Source organism: Lepisosteus platostomus, chromosome 4 (assembly GCF_059453375.1).
Source record: "Lepisosteus platostomus isolate fLepPlt1 chromosome 4, fLepPlt1.hap1, whole genome shotgun sequence".
Lineage (NCBI taxonomy): Eukaryota > Metazoa > Chordata > Actinopteri > Semionotiformes > Lepisosteidae > Lepisosteus > Lepisosteus platostomus.
In genome coordinates this window covers 44,440,521-44,461,756 of record NC_142614.1, presented here as the reverse complement: position 1 = coordinate 44,461,756, position 21,236 = coordinate 44,440,521, and the positions used below count along the sequence as shown (strand labels likewise).

Sequence of the window (21,236 nt, the reverse complement as noted above, 5' to 3'; positions counted from 1 at the left end):
GCGAGTGATTTAAACTGTGAGAACTTGAAGAAAACAATGCCTAATCTACATCAACACATCGACTGCCCGACGTGCAGAACAAACACGTTGGACAATGTTTACACTCCCTTCCGGGATGGTTACAAAGCACTCCCCCGACCTCCTTTCAGCAAATCCGATCACGCCACCATTCGGCTACTTCCCGTTTACAAGCAGAAACTTAAACAGGAGAGGCCAGCGTTAAGAACCATTCAATTTTGGTCAGATGAATCGAATTTTATACTAAATCTGACTGGCAAATCTATGGCCATGGACTATGTTACTGGCTACATCAGTAAATGTATTGAAGACGTGGTTCCAAGGATTACTGTTTGCACATACCAAATCAGAAACCGTGGGTTAATGGTGAGATAAGCACCAAACTTAAAGCTAGGACAGCTGCTTTCAATTCTGGCGATATGGATACATACAAAAAATCCAGATACAACCTCAGAAAAAGCTATCAAAATAGAGTAGAACTACAGAGTAGAATTAGATTCATATTATCACGACTGCAACACATGGACCATGTGGAGTTGTATACGCACCATTACAGACTACAAAATGCAACCCAGCTATATCGCACAACAGTCCGCCTCTCTTCCTGATGAGCTAAATTCATTCTATGCTCAGTTTGAGGTCAGTAACGCAGTTCCAGTCAGGAGGATTCCAGAAATTCAAGATGAAAACCCACTGATCATATCCAGAGCGGATGTGTGTAGATGAGCGGATGTGTGTAAAAAGACCAATCCACGCAAAGGCTCCTGGCCCTGATGCTATCCCTGGCCGTGTTCTGAAGGCATGTGCAGACCAGCTGGCAGATGTCTTCTCGGACATATTCAATCTCTCTCTAGCTCAGTCTATAGTTCCTTCCTGCTTTAAGAAAACCACCATTGTCCCTGTTCCTAAGAAACCCAGAGTCAGCAGCCTGAATGACTACCACCCTGTTGCACTCACATCAGTTATTCTGAAGTGCTTCGAGTGGTTGGTCAAAGCATACATCACCTCCTCACTGCCTGACACCCTAGACCCACTGCAATTTTTATATCGCCAGAACAGGTCAACAGAAGATGCTATTGCCACTGCCCTCCATACTGCCCTCTCACACCTGGATAAGAAAGGAACATATGTGAGAATGCTGTTTGTTGATTACAGCTCAGCATTCAATATAATAGTGCCCTCAAGCTTGTCATCAAGCTCCAGGACCTGGGACTGAACACCTCCCTCTGTAATTGGATCCTGGACTTCTTGACGGAACGTCCGCAGGTGGTGAGGGTGGGCACCAACATATCCTCTACCCTGACTCTAAACACTGAAGCCCCACAAGGCTATGTGCTTAGCCCTGTCCTCTACTCCTTATTTACCCATGATTGTGTCACCAGGCATAACTCAAACTCCATCATCAAGCTTGCGGACGATACAACAGTCATCGGCCTGATCACAGATGGTGAAGAGTCTGCGTACAGGAAGGAGGTTGAAACCCTGGCAGCATGGTGCCAGCAGAACAACCTCTCTCTGAACATCAGTAAGACTAAGAAGAAGATTGTGGGCTATAGGAAACACCAGGGGGGACATCACACACCTATCTATATCAATGGGACTGCAGTGGAGAGAGTCAGCAGTTTGAAGTTCCTGGGAGTTCCTGGGAGTTAACATCCCACCACACCAACACTGTAGTCAAAACAGCACGGCAGCGCCTATTCTTTCTCCGTAGGCTAAAGACGTTTGGCATGCCATCACATATCCAGGCCAACTTCTATAGGTGCACTATTGAGAGCATCCTGACTGGTTGCATCACTGCCTGGTATGGGAACTGCTCCGCCCGGGATTGCAAAGTACTGCAGAGGGTGGTGAAGTCAGCGCAGCTCATTACAATTGTGAGCTACCAAACATCCAGTATATCTACTCGGCCAGGTCCATTCTAAAGGACCCCAGTCATTCCAGTCACAAACTGTTTTCCCTCCTACCGTCCGGTAAACGATACCGAAGCATTCGGTCCAAGTCCAACAGATTACGGAACAGCTTCTACCTCCAGGCAATAAGACTGCTAAATAGCCAACCTGCAGCTCCTTTAGCACACCACCTGTAATGGCTACATGGACACACAGTTTTCACTGTATTCAGCATATTTGCACTACTTGTATATATTTTGTACACCATGGACACATAGCAGCTCTATTCATATTGAGTTTTATTAAATTTCTATGACATTATTATTATGTAACCTTAATTTTGTGATTTTTGTGATTCTTGTAATTTTTGTGAGCTCGCAGAAAAGACATTCCATTTCCAGCAACTACTGCTGCATGCTGTATTGTGCATTTGATAAATAAACTTTGATTTGATTTGATTTTTAACCCAAAGTGCCCCAAATGTTTCACAGGCCAAGGAAGAAGCCCAAGTTATCCACCATAAAAATGCAGCACGGCAGCCATTTATTTGCCAGCAGCCCCACTACACAACAGATCTGATAGAGAAGGGAGAAATTGCTTCACCCATTGACTAAAGGGATAAATTTAGGAAGGATTTCAACCAGGATCACTGGGATGAACATGGTTAAAACTGTGGACAGGACCATGGCATTTAAATGATGAAGTAGTGAGGACCTTGGTTTAGCATCTCACTTGAAGTAAAGCACCTCCCAAAGCATAGTGTCCCTAGTCAGTGTACTGGGGCAATGGTTTGGAAATACCTATAGCTCTGCTAACACTACTTAAAACAGCAGCATGTCAAGGATAGCGAAAGGAGCACCTGGTTGGACCCTATGTGGTGCTGAGACTGTAGGTAGTAGCTAGTATTGGTGTCCAGATCCCAAAGACAAAAGGCAAGCGTCTAGTCAAGGTAGAAAAGCTAGGTCGGGTATCACAAGAGTCAGGTCAGGTAGTATCCAAATCCCAAACGAGTGAGACGAAGTCGAAGAAGGAGGAAACAAGGTTGGGTAGCAAGAAATCAGGTCGAGAGTAGTTAACACACGCCAGAGAAAGCCAAGGGTAATTCTCAATAGTGAGCGGGGACTGAGTGGAGTGAGAGGGTATAAATAATAATAATAATAATAATAATTGCATACACTTATATAGCGCTTTTCTGGACACTCCACTCAAAGCGCTTTACAGGTAACGGGGACTCCCCTCCACCACCACCAATGTGCAGCATCCACCTGGATGATGCGACGGCAGCCATAGTGCGCCAGAACGCTCACCACACCTCAGCTATCAGTGGGGAGAAGAGCAGAGTAATGAAGCCAATTCATAGATGGGGATTATTAGGAGGCCATGATTGGTAAGGGCCAATGGGAAATTTGGCCAGGACACCGGGGTTACACCCCTACTCTTTTTCAAGAAACGCTCTGGGATTTTTAATGACCACAGAGAGTCAGGAACTCGATTTTCTGAAGGATGGCGCCTGTTTACAGTATAGCGTCCCCATCACTATACTGGGGCATTAGGACCCACATGGACCACAGGGTGAGCGCCCCCTGCTGGCCCCACTAACACCTCTTCCAGCAGCAACCTTAGTTTTTCCCAGGAGGTCTCCCATCCAGGTATTGACCAGGCTCACACCTGCTTAGCTTCAGTGGGTTACCAGTTGTGAGTTGCAGGGTGATATGGCTGCTAGCTGCAATAGGAAAGAGTCTGAGGAATGACAATTGATTCATTAGTGCGCGGGTGTTGGCAGTGAGAGGTGCTGGTAGGAATGCGGTTCATGACACAGCACAGTTTTCATTAAAGGTCTCCCATACCTAGAACAAATACAACAAATAAAAAATGTCTTGCTATGTACTGTAATTGTGCTTGTCTATGTCTTTTTTGTACATTTTCTATGTACAGTATGTTAAAAATGAAAATGGCAAAAGGGGTAGTCTTACGCAGGTCAGGGGAGAAACCAGTCCTTGATGAAAAGATTGTATTGAGCTGTAATGGGTTCGAGGAAAAGGTCAGGTGGGAAGAGTCCTCAAAGAACACTACTTACTGTTACATCCAAACAGAAACAACAAGAAGGGGGGGGGGGGTGTTGATTCAAGGCCTGCAGGATTAACGGAAGGTTCCAGCATGACCTACTGAGTGACAAGGTAGAGTATGCTAACACCTTCCCTGTCATCACTACAATGGCAAACTAAAATAATAGAGACTGCACACATTTGAACACTGTGAAGATGAGGTAAGAGATGGTTCTGACTTGTAAAACATGATGCAAATGGGTAGTACTACCTATACACTACACCTGCTCAGTGTCTAGACCTGAAATCTTAAAGTGTCCAGATGCGGGTGACAGATAGCACCCCTGTTTGAATCAGGAGGTTTGGGCCGAAACCAAAGCCTGATCAAAGAGTTCCTAGATGTGTCCCGCTTATGGAAACACTATTTTGCACTTTTCCGGCCACCCTTAGAAAGCTGTATTTTGCTGTTTTGGAGTGACCTTCTTGAGTATACAAGAGACATGATAGAACAGAGGAAGTGACCACATCCCACCCTTATGATTGATATTCCAGATTTAATGTACAGTGGTGTGAAAAAGTGTTTGCCTCCTTCCTGATTTCTTATTTTTTTGCATGTTTGTCACACTGAAATGTTTCAGATCATCAAACAAATTGAAATATTAGACAAAGATAACACAGGTAAACACAAAATGCAGTTTTTAAATGAAGGTTTTTATTATTAAGAGAAAAAACAAATCCAAACCTACATGGCCCTGTGTGAAAAAGTGATTGCCCCCCCTGTAAATATAAATCAACTGTGGTTTATCACATCTTTGGAAAGCTGAGTTCAATTTCTCTAGCCACACCCAGGCCTGATTATTGCCACACCTGTTCTCAATCAAGAAATCACTTAAATAGGACCTGCGTGACAAAGTGAAGTAGACCAAAAGATCCTCAAAAGCTAGACATCATGCTGCGATCCAAAGAAATTCAGGAACAAATGAGAAACAGAGTAATTGAGATTTATCAGTCTGGAAAAGTTTATAAAGCCATTTCTAAAGCTTTGGGACTCCAGCGAACCACAGTGAGAGCCATTATCCACAAATGGCGAATACATGGAACGGTGGTGAACCTTCCCAGGAGTGGCCAGTCGACCAAAATTACCCCAAGAGCGCAGCGACGACTCATCCAAGAGGTCAGAAAAAAACCCACAACAACATCCAAAGAACTGCAGGCTTCACTTGCCTCAGTTAAGGTCAGTGTTCATGTAACGAACAGTTCTTTCCGGACCCTATGCGGACGACACAATCTGAAGAAGTGGGGAAACACTAGGAAAAGGTCATGCAGGGATACGGGGCTGAAAACAGGGGGGCGTGACCAAAGTGCGCTGGTGCATGGGGAAGGTGTGGCCGAGGCAAACAATCCAGAAGTAATCCATAGAGGGAATCCAAAAACACAAAAATAAGTCCATAGCCAGGTGATCCATCCAAACAAGGAATTAAAACCATGAACCGGGTCAGAACCGGCGGACAGGGAACGGGAACAGAGATTAAAACCTTAACGGGACCAGGCGCTTCCAGGTCCCGGACTCGCACGGTGCGGAAACCAGATGCAGAGCCAGGATGAGCGTCAGCGCCTGGCTTTTAAGGTGGGCTGGAAAAAGGGATCAGGTGCACAGAATAAAGTCTAAAGTGAAAGGGCTGGAGGAGGGGGGACTATAATCGTGACAGTTCATGACTCCACCATAAGAAAGAGACTGGGCAAAAATGGCCTGCATGACACAGTTCCAAGACGAAAACCACTGCTGAGCAAAAAGAACATAAAGGCTCGTCTCAGTTTTGCCAGAAAACATCTTGATGATCCCCAAGACTTTTAGGAAAATACTCTGTGGACTGACAAGACAAAAGTTGAACTTTTTGGAAGGTGTGTGTCCCATTACATCTGGCGTAAAAGTAACACAGCATTTCAGAAAAGGAACATCATACCAACAGTCAAATATGGTGGTGGTAGTGTGATGGTCTGGAGCTGTTTTGCTGCTTCAGGACCTGGAAGACTTGCTGTGGTAAATGGAACCATGAATTCTGCTGTCTACCAAAAAATCCTGAAGGAGAATCTCCGGCCATCTGTTCATGACCTCAAGCTGAAGCGCACTTGGGTTCTGCAGCAGGACAATGATCCAAAACACACCAGCAAGTCCACCTCTGAATGGCTTAAGAAAAACAAAATGAAGACTTTGGAGTGGCCTAGTCAATGTCCTGACCTGAATCCGATTGAGATGTTGTGGCATGACCTTAAAAAAGTGGTTAAGGCTCGAAAACCCTCCAATGTGGCTGAATTACAACAACTCTGCAAAGATGAGTGGGCCAAAATTCCTCCACAGTGCTGTAAAAGACTCATTGCCAGTTATCGCAAACGCTTGATTGCAGTTGTTGCTGCTAAGGGTGGCCCAACCAGTTATTAGGTTTAGGGGGCAATCACTTTTTCACACAGGGCCATGTAGGTTTGGATTTGTTTTTCTCTTAATAATAAAAACCTTCATTTAAAAACTGCATTTTGTGTTTACTTGTGTTATCTTTGTCTAATATTTCAATTTGTTTGATGATCTGAAACATTTCAGTGTGACAAACATGCAAAAAAATAAGAAATCAGGAAGGGGGCAAACACTTTTTCACACCACTGTATATACTGGTGTTTTTCTTGGAATCAATATGTGCTTCCCTGGTATTATTGGCAGAAAGGGCAGCTCCCCAACATTTATGTGAGCAGCATCATCCATACTAAGACCAGACGTCTTCTCCATCTGTTCAAGTCAATATTGGGGGGGGGAAGCATATTTTCCAAGCAGTTTGAGTACCTTTCCACCGGTACTGGATTTCCTGACTGCCCCCATCATCTCATGTCACCAACCACCTAATCTGTGCAACCCTCTTCCCTACAGCTCCCTTAACTGCCCACAGCAACCATCCACAACAGAATCCGCTGCAACACCCGCAAATATATATTCAAATTTGAATATAGACAGTACATATATATTCAATAATATATATACAAAGCACACCAGGGTCTGTCTGGAAATGTGGAGTGTATATGTGCTCCCTGTGAGACATCCTTGCCTTCTGTGTTGAATTAAGGATTCTGAAAAGCATGAAGCCTCTCCAATAGAAGTAATTTTCTCCGCCTTCACATCACTGTTTTTAGCGATGAAGGGATTGTACACCACTTTGGAGAAACTACTATCCTGCACTGCCAGGACATTTTCTCATTCAAGACATTTTAAACAGCTAGTGTGGTCAATGTGAGCAGGGAACAAATTGCCACACATCAGACACTTGCTGTACTCACTATCAGAGTAACAACGGGTCCCATGCGGAAGTGAAGGCAATCCAGAGAATAGCCTTTGTGGTTTTTTTCAGTACAAGAAGTTTACAATAAAGGCACACAACTCTTCTATTTTGGGGGCACAAAAGGCTCACAATACAAACAGAAGTCTCTTTTTTACAATGCAAAATTTTCTCAAAAGAAACCTTTTAAAGTTGATTCAGGCTCAGAAAGAAAAAAAAACTTAAAGCAGGAAACTAGCATTTTTTAAAATATTCTCACTAACTCCTTAAATCACATCCAAAAATGATTGACATTATTTTGAAGTTCTTCACCTTTGTTTGTAATTTCTCTTCCTCTCAAGCAGTTCCTTGGCTCATAACATCTAGTAAGACCTAAGACTCCTAAGACCAAACTCTGTCAAGTGGGTAAAACCTAAATCTGACCTTTACATTGCTCACTCATTAAATCATTTGTTACGAAAGAATATTTTTAAAAGCTTTCTTACCATAAACAGTTGTAAGGCATTTGAATGGTTAGTGTTATTGATAGGTATTATTTCTAAAAAATAATATAAATAAACCTAATAATACCAAAAACAAATTTTAAGAAATGTTTAAAGAGTTTGAGTTTTACCATTGAAACCTAATCTGTTGTCAAATGCTACCAAAACACCATGAGAAAAAGTGCTCTACGTCTTTTCCTTCTTTCATGTAAACCAAACCAGTATTTGAAATCTTCTGCTCAAAGTAGAAAAAACAAGACAGATGACACATAGCCATATTGTTGTGTAATAACCATGGGTGGACAAATAACTATTCTGGCAAACAGGATCAGCAATTGCAATGGAAGTGCATGAATGATTTGTGGGTTAGTTTCTACTGAGATAAAAAGTTCACAACCTGAACTATTTGCTGACCATCATTTGTGACCGCAATTTGTACTGCCAGTGTACAGTATGTGATACTGGTCTAATGTTGAGATAGAAATCTAATATCATTTGATATTGTTGGAAGATGTCATATTTCATGTTATTCTCATATATCAAAACCTTATATCATTCTGGCTCAAATGTATTCTCTACTTTTCACTTTAGTTCTTACTCTGAACTCTAAATGAAAAGAAAAGCCCATCCTACCTTGGAATAAAACTCTTTTTACTCCTAAAGAATTTGATTTTTTCTTAAAATAATTACTTAAATGCTAGATCCACAGTTAACAATTGAATAAGATGCAATCGTGGATCTAATTATCCTGGAAATGAGGTCCCCTGTTGCATTCTTCTCTCAATTGATTCAACAATTGATGTTTAATGGTCATGTCTGGAATGCTGGCTGATCGATTGCAGAGATATGAGCAATTTGTAATGTAGAAATGGTGTAGTAGTTTCAGATACGCATTGCTGTTCTGTGATTTGGTTGAATGAACAAAATTACTGTAGATTTCCTTGTCAGACTCCTGCAATGTCAATGTACTGCAATTCTCACCAGATTGACCAGTTTATTGATTTTTCACTGTGAAACTCACAGAAGAGCAATCTCCCTGTTTGCTAATAGGGTGCACCAAAGGGCATTTTGTGTTTGTGAAGAATTAATTAGTTTTAAAGTGTTTTAATTAGGGGTGTATTCACATGTATTTTTGTGTGAGTGAGTGGTAATGGGTATTGTGTATAAACTGACAGGACTGGATTGGGAGATTAATTACCTGATTACTTTAATTTGGTGATAATTGATTGCATCTGCATGTTTGGGGAAAGGCCACATTCTCACGTGTTTTCCTCATAAAAGTGCGTTGGTAGTTTTTTTCTATTTTTTTAAATGTGGTTTTTTTAAGTTTGTTTTTGCTAGTTAAGCAGTTTTCATATTTTGTGTACATTGAAACATGTATGTGGTTTGTACCTCTGAAGATGACAAATGTTTATTTAGCTTTTTTGAGGTGTTTGTTTTCTTTGGTTAAAGGGAATGAGTCTACTCCTAATAAAGCCAAGAAAAACTGAAAAGTCTGTTACATTTCCTAAACCTGAAGTATAGAAATGTATAATGCATTTATATCTGCAGTTTTATTTATTCACTGGGTGACTGAATGCATTTGAAACATGTTGACATTTTGAATCTTTCATATAGAAGTTAATTTGCAGTGGGTCTCGACTGCTGTCTACATGTTAGGTACAGTGATGGAAGTTGTATTCAAATGAGATGGTAGATGACTGTATTACAGTAGGTAGCAATGTGTAAGTTCTTGATGCATGATAATGTTAGGGAAAAAACAAGGATGTATAGAACTGAACAGTGCCAGTCTCACAAGATCTTTGTTTAGATTGGTAATGCTCAGAGCACTACCTTCAAATACCTTTGGTAAGTGGGAAGAATAGTGACACTATGTTCTCTGGTAAAATTGGTGAATCCATGTTTTACTTTTGGAGACTACATTGTGAACAAAACCATTTGTCTTTGCACTATAATGTTGCATTATCTACAAGTAGTAGATGACTGGGGAGATTCCAAACCTTTCCACACCTGTGGTCTGGCTTGATGTTTGCATTATCAAAGTCAACTTCTGAGATTTTGACATAGCATAAGGCCAGTTCAGACATCTTTAGGGGACTATTAATTAACATTTTTTAGTTCTGTGAATTTTTAAACCTTCCTTGCTGTTTTTATAAGGAATTTATTAATCTCTTCAAAACCACACTAAGTAAAATACCATTTTGATTTGACAAATGATTTGTAATCCTTAAACTCTAAAAACTAAATATGACTTCTATACGTTATATGCACGTACAAGTCTGTTCACTACACTTTCTGTATTATAAACATTAAAAAGCCAATTACTGTTATTAATGATGAATATAAATTCAAAAAAGTATACAGTGTATACACTTGTTTTACAATCGAGAGACTTTCTGTAAGTAAGAATTCCATTGTACCAGTACCGGTTACATATGGCAATAAAGTGCAAGTTCAAGTTCAGTGGTTTTGAAACGCCTATCATGGCAATGGTTATTCACCTAAAATATTCTAAAGGAAATGTTCACTGTTTACATTAGAGGAAGACACATGATCATTAGATAAGAAGTCAAAATCAAGATGAGTCCTTACAATTAGTCTGCTACACATTCCTATGCTTTGGCATCTCAAACAGTTGGAATACAGAGACAACACAGATAAGGATAATAAGGGCAAAGAGCATAACGGTATTTGATCAATGTCGTGGCTCCTTATCTTGCATTATGAAATGAGTTCAGCTGGTTACATAAAATGTAGACAAATGATAACTGGGTGAAAAGTGTTGATTAAAAAGATTAAAAAGGACATGTGCTGTGTCATACATACTAATGGAAATAATTCAGAGGAGCTGAACGCAGAAGGGCACTGTGCAAATGTTCTTTGTTCTTCTTTTTGTCTGTTACCGTCTTTATAAATCACTATGAAAGAAAATATCATTCTATACAATCAGTATCCACAGCCTGTAATCTAAATCAGAGCAATTTTTAATCCTGTGGAGTATAAACCTTGGGATGTTCTCCCATTTGTTAGCAATTAAGAAAAAGCAGCTACTGACTGATATGAATTTGTTTTTCATAATGATCAACCAATGAACACATTTTGTTACAAGTATGTCTTTAGGAAGTCCATGAAGGTGCCTGGGTTATCCAATGAGCTGTTCTTGTGATATTCTCAGAATTCATATGAATTCAGTTATGAGTTTAGTTTTTCCCTGGATATTCTATCAATGGCTAGCAATTACACTTTGCTTCTGGGAATTTTGGAAACTTTTTAATCTGTTTTTTTTGTGGGATCTGCATTTCTACATTTATACTGAAGTCTCAAAAGTTTGGGAAGTTTATATCTAACACCTGTTGATAATATGTTTCATTCACAGTCATACGTTACCTTTTTGTTGGGACTGGCTGATACTGTTAAGAGAAGCCCTAAAGCTTATTTTCAAAGACCTTTGCCAAACAAACAACCAATAGGATATTCAAACTAGAATAGAAGGTGGAAAAAAAGGTGCTTCCAATAGGTAAGTCAGCAGTGTATGCTGTACATTTATCAAACTTATGTTTCTAGGTTTTCATTTGTAATTACTTTCAGAATGTTTGAACATTTGTTTTGCACTTGGAGGTTCTCTTACAATGTGTAGATAAAGGTAAAATAAATTCTGAATTAATGTCTGGATTTCAGGCTGTTAGGCAACAAAATGTGTTCTTTAGCAAAAGGCTTTGTAGATTTTTAGAGGCAGTGTATATTTCTGGAAAGACGAAATAAACATGGAGCATCCTAAAATAAACTTTATTTTAATGTACCTAGAGAATGTCTGTCCTTAACAAAATCCTTATAATTCTCCTTGTGCTGTCATACTTACCACTGCACAAGCTGCACAAGTACCTTGAATTTCCTTGCTACTGGATCATTGCAGAGCTTGGTGGGATACAATCTGGGATAAATCTTCTGTTATGTATAAACCTATTACTTCATTTACAGAAGATTTACATTTCTCCCAACTGAATCAACTGGTGTAAAGGTGTTCACCTGAAGGCATTTTGAGCTGTGGGATTGTGGTACTGTGGGTTTGAACTGGGTCTTTAGCAGAGTGTAACTGATTCTCCAAGCAGCAGTACTCAATTTCAGTGTCTCCAAGGGCAGTATGGGAACTGCATTGGCTCGCAACACAGCGACCCCTGTGGCCTGCCAGGCACTTGCAAGCATGCGGTGCTGTCAGTGAGGGGCCTGCCTCTCCTCCAGTGTGTGAAAAGACAAGTGAGGTAGGCGAGTCAGGGAAGTCTGTTTGCACTTCCTCATTCTCACCAATGTGCCATCATTAGGTTCGGACGTGGGAGAAATGTGGAAAACAATAGACTAATATAGTTTCTGATTTTAAATGGGGGGGGGGGGGGAATCCTTTCTTCTTTGTAGTGACATTTTTTTCACTACAGCCTAAACGTGTTCTAATGTAGATCTGACTTGTATTAATATGCTCCATATATTTGCTTAATTCTGGACATGCGGTGCTACATCTGCATGGAGTTTGTATATTATCCCCGTTTGTGTGGGTTTCCTTTGGGTGCTCTATTTTCCTTCCACAGTCCAAAGACATGCGGGTAAGTTAACTGGTTACTGGGAAAAAACGTCCCTTTGTGTACTGTATGTGTGTGTATCTGTCTGTGTCCTGCAATGGACTGGCGTCCCATCCGGGATATATCCTGCCTTGTGCCCCATGCTTCCGTGGTTAGAATCCAGCTGCCCCCTGACCTTGTACTGTTTAAAATCAGGTAGAAGATGGATGGATGGATGAATCTATTTAAACTTGAGAGTACTTTATCTTTCAGTAGCAATTTTTCAAGGGTTTTGCGAAACCAGATTGCTTATTACCTATTACCATGGTGTTGCCCATTTCGGTTGTAGGGGAGATTAAAAAATACCTACTTCCATCTCCATTTGTGACTCCAATATGGGGCTGAAAGGCTTCCTCATATAGCACAGCTGTATGCCTGAGTAATTCTAAATGGTTTTTTTCTTTTAATACAACTAAAATTAGAAAATTAGAAAACTTCATGCATTTTTTACATAAAATGTTGCAGGGATATGAGCCAAACTACCCTTCCCCATTGCTGTTTCTTACAAGAAATGGCTCGACGAGATCACCAAATCAATTAGCTACAAGCACCCAAACAAGCTAAAGGGACCAAATGGCTCTTGCTCATTTGTAGTCCTTCTTGTGTTCTAATTGAAATACTGAAATTTTATAACTCCCCTTTTCAAAAAAAGAATTTGGAGCTGATTTAAAAAAAACTTGTATATGGACAGATAAGTCAATATTAATAGCCACTGAATAATTACACTTACGGTATACTGTATAGCGGTTTTCTGGACACTCCACTCAAAGTGCCTTTCAGATAATGGGGGCTCCCCTTCACCACCACCAATATGCATCATCCATATGGATGATGCAACAGCAGATATAGTGCGCCAGTATGCGCACCACACATCAGCTATCAGTGGGGCGGAAAACAGTGATGAAGACAATGCACAGATGAGGATTATTAGGAGGCCATGATTGGTAAAGGCCAATGGGAAATTTGGCCAGGATGTCGGGGTAACACCCCTACTCTTTTCGAGAAACACCCTGGATAAAAATTCAGATTTGGGCATACTCATCTAGTGTTTTGAGTAAATGTAGTAGAAGAAATGCAAATGTCTAGTACTAATGTGATGTTTGCAAAAGATGTGCAAAAACTTAAGCTTTAATGAATCTGTTTTATACAGAGCCGCAGAAACAAAATTGTACAAAATTAAATAAGATTAAAGTGTTAAATGCCAACTCTTTTTAAGTTTATAAAAATGAATTCAAAGACAAAATCTAATATGAGCAGGGAGATCCATAGCTTTTAAGGAACAGAATATAAAGTAATGTAAAAAAAGATAAAACAGCAGTAGGTGTCCAGGGAGATAACTGATGCAGAAATCAAACCATACAAGCCACTAAAGGTGAATTGAAAATACTTTAAATGTATTAACTTAATACTGAAATTCACATGAAGCCAATGCAAAGAAAGTAAAACACTCATACAGAATAGTTTTAGTTAAGCAGCAGACACAACAAGCAGACTTTAACAACATTAATATAATCGAGTCTGGAAAGGAAACACATGAATACGTTTCTCTGCAGGAAATCGGAAATTACATGGATACAAGTTGACAACTCTGTGCACAAGTCTAAAAATCAAGACTCAAATCACACATTCCAGACCTTAGTCTTAGTCTTATTATTAATGTCATGGTAATCCATCTAAAGTTGACACTGTTGTGTAGCTGATAAGGAGAACCGATCTTTACCAAGTTCAGATGTGAAACGGCCATTTTTAACACCAGTGAGAAAAAACAAACCATATTTGATTAAGTTTTGCAAACATAAATGTATCATTGGCATAAAAATGAAAATAGATGCTATGCCAACACCTCAAGTGACCCAAAAATAACATTTACAGTAGGTATTAATAAGAATTGGACCAATAATATTATCCAAGAAAAGAACATACCAGATATTATAATAACAGCTTTTCTACAATTTGCGATAAAGTATGTTTTTATACATGTAAATATACAGTACATGTATAAAAACATGTATACATGTATTTTATAGGACATCTTATCAGTTATATAGCTTTGAATAATGTGTCTGTGATAAGCTGTTCAGTTAGCTGTACATAGAAATGTACATGTACCTTCTAAAGAAGAAATAAACATACATTAGTAAGACAGTCATAGTCATGAGACTTTATTTTAAAAATTGAAGATAAAACATAAATGGAAGCCAAATAAGTCTTTCAAAAGAAAGGGGTTCAAAAGAACAATGTAAGCCCCCAAAAGGTGTATGAATGAAACAAATTAAAGTGAAACTGCAACTGTTTCACAATAAACGCCACACAAAGACACAAAGACAGTGTTACCAGGATCTTACTACGAACCAAAGTCAACATTTCTGAACTGAGGCACTATTTAAACTTGGCCTGTGTATTTGAACACAGCCTGCATTTCTATCAGTTCTTGTATATACTTTGTTTTAATCTCTCCTCTCCAGGTTCAAACACAAACTTTAATTTGAAGCAAAGCCTGGTAAATTTGTTGAAATAGTTTAGCTGTCATATAGCGCCATCTGGGGGTGAATTCAATAAGCTGCTCATCTACATCACTTTTATTTTTTACACCAAAATGATTTTTAAGCATTTACATTTGACAAAATGATGAGATATAACATAGTAACACAAAAATAAAAATGACACATTTTATGAGCTCTAAAATGAAGTTGTGTGGATGTCTTCACAATGTAATAAACACGATGCAGAATAGGGAAAGCCTGTCATATAAAATGAATAATTAGGACTTTCAGCTTTTAACATTTATTCTTGTCCTCTACTTGCCTCTAATATGTTTCACTTGCATTTTAAACATATGGCCATTTCTTAAAGTGGTAATACTGTAACGGGAAATAACATAACATAACATAGAAACAGTTAAAGGGGAACTGCATTCCAATTTATCAGACCAGTTATTAAATCTTGGTAACAAATTCATAGAGATGATAAAAAATTACACATTTCGAATTAAGCCCAAAATTGTGAACTTTGTGAAAGTACTGTAAGTTGCCATGTTGTCACAAACCCGAGTTTGCACCAATTGTGACGTGAAGTGACCCTTCCTGCTCACTAGTCACTGTAATGTGATGTACGAGCGAATAAGTACAGGTTGTGCAGCAGAAATTTAACCACAGAAAATTTCCAATGTGATCTGCATGTAGAGTTAACAAGAAAGCTCCCTTTATCGGTAAAACCATCTTGAAGTCGAGAACAATATTTCTATTGGATTAAAAGAGATGTATTCACAAGCCTGCTTGTTTACAATGTCACAGTGCCACTTCACGTCACCGGAAGTTTTGTTGCCTCATTCTGAATCACAGAATATAGCGCTCCACATACCTGGAAATGTAATCTATTTTTTAATGTAAATTGGAGGTCTTACAAGTTACTGTGTACATTTTACTTCTATTGAGATTTGAAATGCACTTTTTGCCTAATCTTTCTAACCATGAAGTACAAAAAAAGAGGTGCAGTTTCCCTTTTAGAGGATAAATTAGTATTTTGTGTCTTGAGAGACTGTAATTTAAATTGCTAAGAGGTTATACACCTGTGAAATTGAGCAACAGCTATGTTTGTTTTTATTTCTGCAGAGAATACATTCACTGAAATCAGTCTCTTAGCTATTCAAATGATCTTTTATTTACTTAAAGCAAATTAAAGGTAAGAATTTCAGTGAGAAAAATGTTTAGAGCTGGTAGTCCTGTGCACAATTAAATGAATCCACCCCTATGTTTGCCTCCTGTCCAGAAAAGTCTCATTCATAGCAACCTCCAACTGCAAATTAATTTGTCGCACAACCACAACCTTATCAATCTTTGTGGTTTTCTTTGCAGACAAGACAGATAAGCAATGAAACACATCCAACATTTTCTACAAGACTATACAATTGATTGGTGACATTTTTGTGAGACTTTGCACAAAATCAGGACCTGAAAAAGTGATGTCACAAATGTTTTTAGTTATTTCACAAATTACAATTTTAATTTCTTTTGTATTCAATTATCGATTTATATAAAGGGTTTGCACGTTTAACCTGTGATCCCTGGTGGGCATGGTTTTCTTTATAATTGTTAAATAACGCCTGCTGCCAATGAAGATCCAATGTCTGTGTTACAGTACCATATTTCCACCCATTCAACCAACTATATCACCAATTTCTAAACAGCAAAATATCTCTATTTTATTTTAGTTTTTGAATGTCAATAGGTCATCTACGTATACTTGTTCTAAGAGTATACATCTACACAATTAACACAGCTTGCAATAATACCACAATGCTAGTCACTAAAATAACTTGAGTGTAACATGAATGAGTAAAGCTCGTTTGACTATCCCCATTCTGCCTACATGTGTAACTCTACACCTTGTTTGACCAGGCACAGGAATAAGACAGACCTTGCAAAATGCAAAATAATAAACCACATTAGAACAGCCCAATCCACAACTTCCAATGGGCCTCTGTGCATTTATATGGCCGATTGTCTCTGAACTCATTTTACAATGCAAAATAAATATTTAAAATTATAATTAGACTATGATCATTTCAGAACACTTCCACATCTATAAAACTAAAATAGATTGTCTCCAGAAATGTGCTGTGATTCCCCTTTCCATTGCTCAAATGACTGTTCACTATGGCAGGAAAGGAAATTCAAAATGTCCTTTTTTTTTTAATTTGGACCCCTGAGCATTACAGCTTTAGAAAGGTACTAACTGTACCTTATGAGCAGAAAGCAAAGCATGAAATGCTAAGATAAGATAGCACAGGTAGTACATGGAACACCAGCACTAATAAATGAAATAATCTAAGCATAACCACTAAATAAACAGTCTATACAAGTCCCAGATATACAGTAGTCCCAGAATCTAAAATTCAGCTTACCCTTCTAGTATTAACAACTCTACACAACAAAAAGCAATCCTTCCTAAACTTGAGCCCTTTGCAATGGTCTATAAAACTAGATAAAAATAATGGTCAAATGTATTATTTTTCTTTAAAATCAAAACCTAGCCATCAATATCTACCAATGGAAGAAAAGAATGCTGTCTATACACACGGACAGATAATCTTGTCAGAATAAGAATATGTCCAAAGAAAAATTCAACTATATCTTATTTACTGTACCAAAGATCCATGTTAATGTGTCACTAACTAATCTAAAGAGCTCAGTTTATTACTGACAAAATGAACTGTACATCTAAATGTATTAATAAAATGTCTTCTGCCACAGTATTGTTTTCCTTTTTATAAAGTAATTGGACAGGCCAATGGAGAACTATCTTTGAATTGCATGACCTGACCTTGCCAAGTTGAAACTTTATGCACAAAAATTGTGTTTTTGTGGATACTCAAAAGCCTCGAATTAAAACATAAAACTTATTTGATTATCCAACTATACTATACCTTTCTGATGTTGATGAAAATAACCTGAACTTAGTCTTAGTTTAAGTCAGTTTAATTTAACAAAAATAGGCTTGTGCTTGTGTTCCATGCATGTGAAAGTGTATCTAACAGTTTAATTTGCTCTCAAGTGCTTTATAAAAAATGTTTATTACAAGTAAATGGGAAGGTTACGCTCAAATGATTAATTTTCAGATCTGACAGCTCACATTTGTTTCCTTCTAACTTTCCTTGCGTGATAGATTTCAGTAAAATATTTAAAGTTTCAACAGATACCACCCCCTAAGACATTTTTTTACATTGATTGTAAAATTTACAGTTCACCTTCACTACATTTGCAATGAACACTTTTTTCATACTACTAATAATCCGTGAGAAAAAAAGAAGTTTGGTACTGTATGCATGTAACAACAAAAAACAAGATTCAAAATTAGTCCGTTGATCGTGTGACATCACATTAAACATCAACGTGCCAGCATAGATGCATTCAATTTCAAAAACACATTCACCTTTAGGTGCTAGGTTTGTCAACTATGCATTTTTTATGCTTCATTACAACTGTTGAACACAGAACACTGGTACACAAACACAACATCTTTTCAATAAAATCTGTGTTCAAAAGGGATCTCATGTTATGCAGTCAAAGATTTTTTTAAACTAAAATAAAATAAAACTGAATAGTTAAAAAGTAAATATAATCACTGGCGTACCCAACATTTGAAATATTCTGTCTTTTAGACAAAAAAACATTTTTTGAGGAAAAAAAGCTTGATGGGAAAAAGACAGTTTCATAATTTTGAATCCAAAATATAACTGAAACTTTTAAAATCAAAACATAACTACACCATGCTTAGCTGCTCGTAATTACCGAACAAAAAAATACATTCATTTTGTAATGGCTCTTTTCTTTATAGAATATCTGTATGTTTTAAAAATAAAATTATGTAGCATATGTACAAAAACGCATACACTGTAGCAAGAACAGGCAAAATGTCATAAAAAACGGAGTGCTGAGCACACTGAATTCAAGCCTAGTAGTTTAATACATTCCTGTCAAGAGCTTTACCTTTTTCTTCAGAACATGTGCCCAAATACACACTCTTCTGAAGAAACAGAACAATCCAAACCTACTGTATACTACCTTCTTTTAAGAAGAATGTTAAAATAGTCACAAGCAATGCAGTGGTATGTACAGTATAATTACAAACTTGCAAAGTCTACACTACCTTGAATCACAAACTGTATGTTGACCAGTCTAAGAAACCAATTCAGCCAAAGACTGTGGAAAAGTGTCGTGTCCACTTTTCAGAATCAACTTGTAATTGCCTGAAACATAAAGCCCCTTAATCTATTATAGTACTAAGTATTGAAAAGTAATTGAAAACAGTGTTGCACTATAACTGCAATATAATGGGAGTGTAATCAATACCGCAGTAATCGGAGGTACAGTAAGCTGTTACTGCTGCACTTGAACAGTATTCAGTTTCGGTATAACCTGGTGGTTCTGTTTGGGGCAAAGTAACAACTAGCATAATTTAAACATTTGGTCTGTAGCTGAAAACACCAACATTGAAAAGAAAGTTCTAACCTAATGTACAATAAAAACTTGAACTGAGTGGCCCTGAGCTAGCTAGAACTCCTAATAGTGCAAACAACGTTGTTGCAGAAAACAAGGCTCTGCAAGGACAGGGAGACAGCACCAGCAAAGGGATCAGAGGGGGAAAAAAAGCAGAGAGGGAAACTACCATGAGTTCCTGCCACCAGCTTAAAGCTCCTGATCAAGAATGTCTAAGTTCCTGTCCATCCACTGGATGTTGAGTTTGATTGTTTCAATTGCTTCCTGGACACTTCTCATTTGTGATCCCTTGTCCTTCAGTGAAACGAGAAAATTCATCACCTGAAACAGGAATAAAATGTCAAAATGATTGCGAAAGTGTGCACCGTTTCTCATTTCAGAAGGTTCTGAGTTAACACTAACCTCCAAAAGCCTTGTTTTTGTTGAAAATTGGTATGTTGCTGTATGGACGATGCTCTGGATAGCAAAGGATCCAAGTGAAAACCTACAATCACACAAGGAAAAATTACACAATTGTTTCCTCAGCAATAGATACCTCTATCAAAAGGTAGAGCTCTCTCAATATTCAGTCTCAATATTTGAGGATTCAATTTATCAGCTCTATCATCTGGAAGATTTTTAATAAGAAACCATTTAATCAGAAATTACAAAGGTTCACTTTAGACTCTTGCTGATATTCCACTGAAAAAAAGAGTCCATATTTGTCTAGTAATATTAAAGTAAATTACCAGGCATGATCTCACAGTGGGGATGCAATACCACAAAGAAAATGTTAGAACATATTGTTAAAAGTACAGAATTTAGGGCAGCACGGTGGTGCAATGGTACTGGTTGTTTAATTGGCTTCTGGGAACACTGGCTGTGGTGTGAGAGTGTGTGTATGGTGTGAGAGTGTGATGGACTAGTCTCTTATCCAAGGTGTGTCCTGCCTTGCACCTGTTGCTTGATGGGACAAGCTCTGTCTCCCCTGTGTCTCTGTATTGGATAAAGCTGTTGGAAAATGGATGGATGTACAGAATTTAAACAAAGGGATGGAACGTTCCATTTTCCACAATGTATTTCTTAGAATCTTGGAATGTTGCGTTTGAATTTGGTCATCAAATAAAACATTAAAACACTGATGAATGAAGGAATGTCTTACAATCTCAGGCTAAAAGATTAGCTCCTTGCACCAAGAGCTGTGGGCAAATAGATCAAGTAACCTAAGAAAGTTTAGGCCTTTCACTGGCTTTGTATTCCACAGTCACTCAAGGCCCTGGTAGAACTGGTTTCACTGCTTCCCTTAAAACCACTTACAGCATGAAGATCTTCTATTTTTTACAAAGCACTAATGATTTCAAAAAGAAAACAGACTATTTTAAAACTGAATTTTGTTGAACCCCAACATATTTCATATCACTCCTACTCACTTTTCTAAGATTTTATCCCAGTTTTCTTTGACAAAGTCCCAGGCATACAGATGCCCTGCATAGCTCTTGCAGACTTCACTGAGGATGAGAGGAAATTCCTGTGTTTGAATATCACTACCCCTTAGGCTGGCCTGTAGCAACCTGTGAAACAGAATATTTTCATTATTCCTGTAATTTATCTTTAAATACAACAATCTCTAATTACAAGTATGGTTATTCTATAGACTTCCCATGTTCAGAAATGATGATGAATTTGTATTAGATTCACATAATTTCCACAAATACCAGACAGGTCAATTTGAGCCTGCAAAATAAATAACTGTCTTGTCCTAGGAATACATATGTGATACAGATGCATGTACTTAATATCCTGACATAACCATGGAACACTCCAGACAATTATCACATACAAATAAGAATTGTAATAACTCAACAGAGAGGCAAGGGAACTTAAACACTTTC

The 21,236-nt window shown here is 38.2% G+C and overlaps 1 protein-coding gene and 1 long non-coding RNA gene across 2 annotated transcripts in view; one reads left to right on the top strand and one right to left on the bottom strand.

Annotated features, from left to right (window-relative positions):
- LOC148673217 (uncharacterized) overlaps positions 1 to 2,375 on the top strand; it is a 179,912-nt gene extending 177,537 nt beyond the window's left edge. The window contains exon 2 of the long non-coding RNA XR_015935966.1: positions 1,933 to 2,375. This is a non-coding gene — a long non-coding RNA (uncharacterized LOC148673217). The remainder of the gene's footprint in view (positions 1 to 1,932) is intronic.
- An 11,361-nt stretch (positions 2,376 to 13,736) lies between these two features.
- The window catches only part of lnpep (leucyl/cystinyl aminopeptidase), a 44,955-nt gene continuing 37,455 nt past the window's right edge, over positions 13,737 to 21,236 (bottom strand). The window contains exons 16-18 of the mRNA XM_088629577.1: positions 20,775 to 20,915; positions 19,768 to 19,849; positions 13,737 to 19,686 (exon numbers count right to left, since the gene is read on the bottom strand). Of these exons, the coding sequence (XP_088485703.1) occupies positions 19,555 to 19,686; positions 19,768 to 19,849; positions 20,775 to 20,915 (355 nt within the window). The 3' untranslated portion in view covers positions 13,737 to 19,554. The remainder of the gene's footprint in view (positions 19,687 to 19,767; positions 19,850 to 20,774; positions 20,916 to 21,236) is intronic.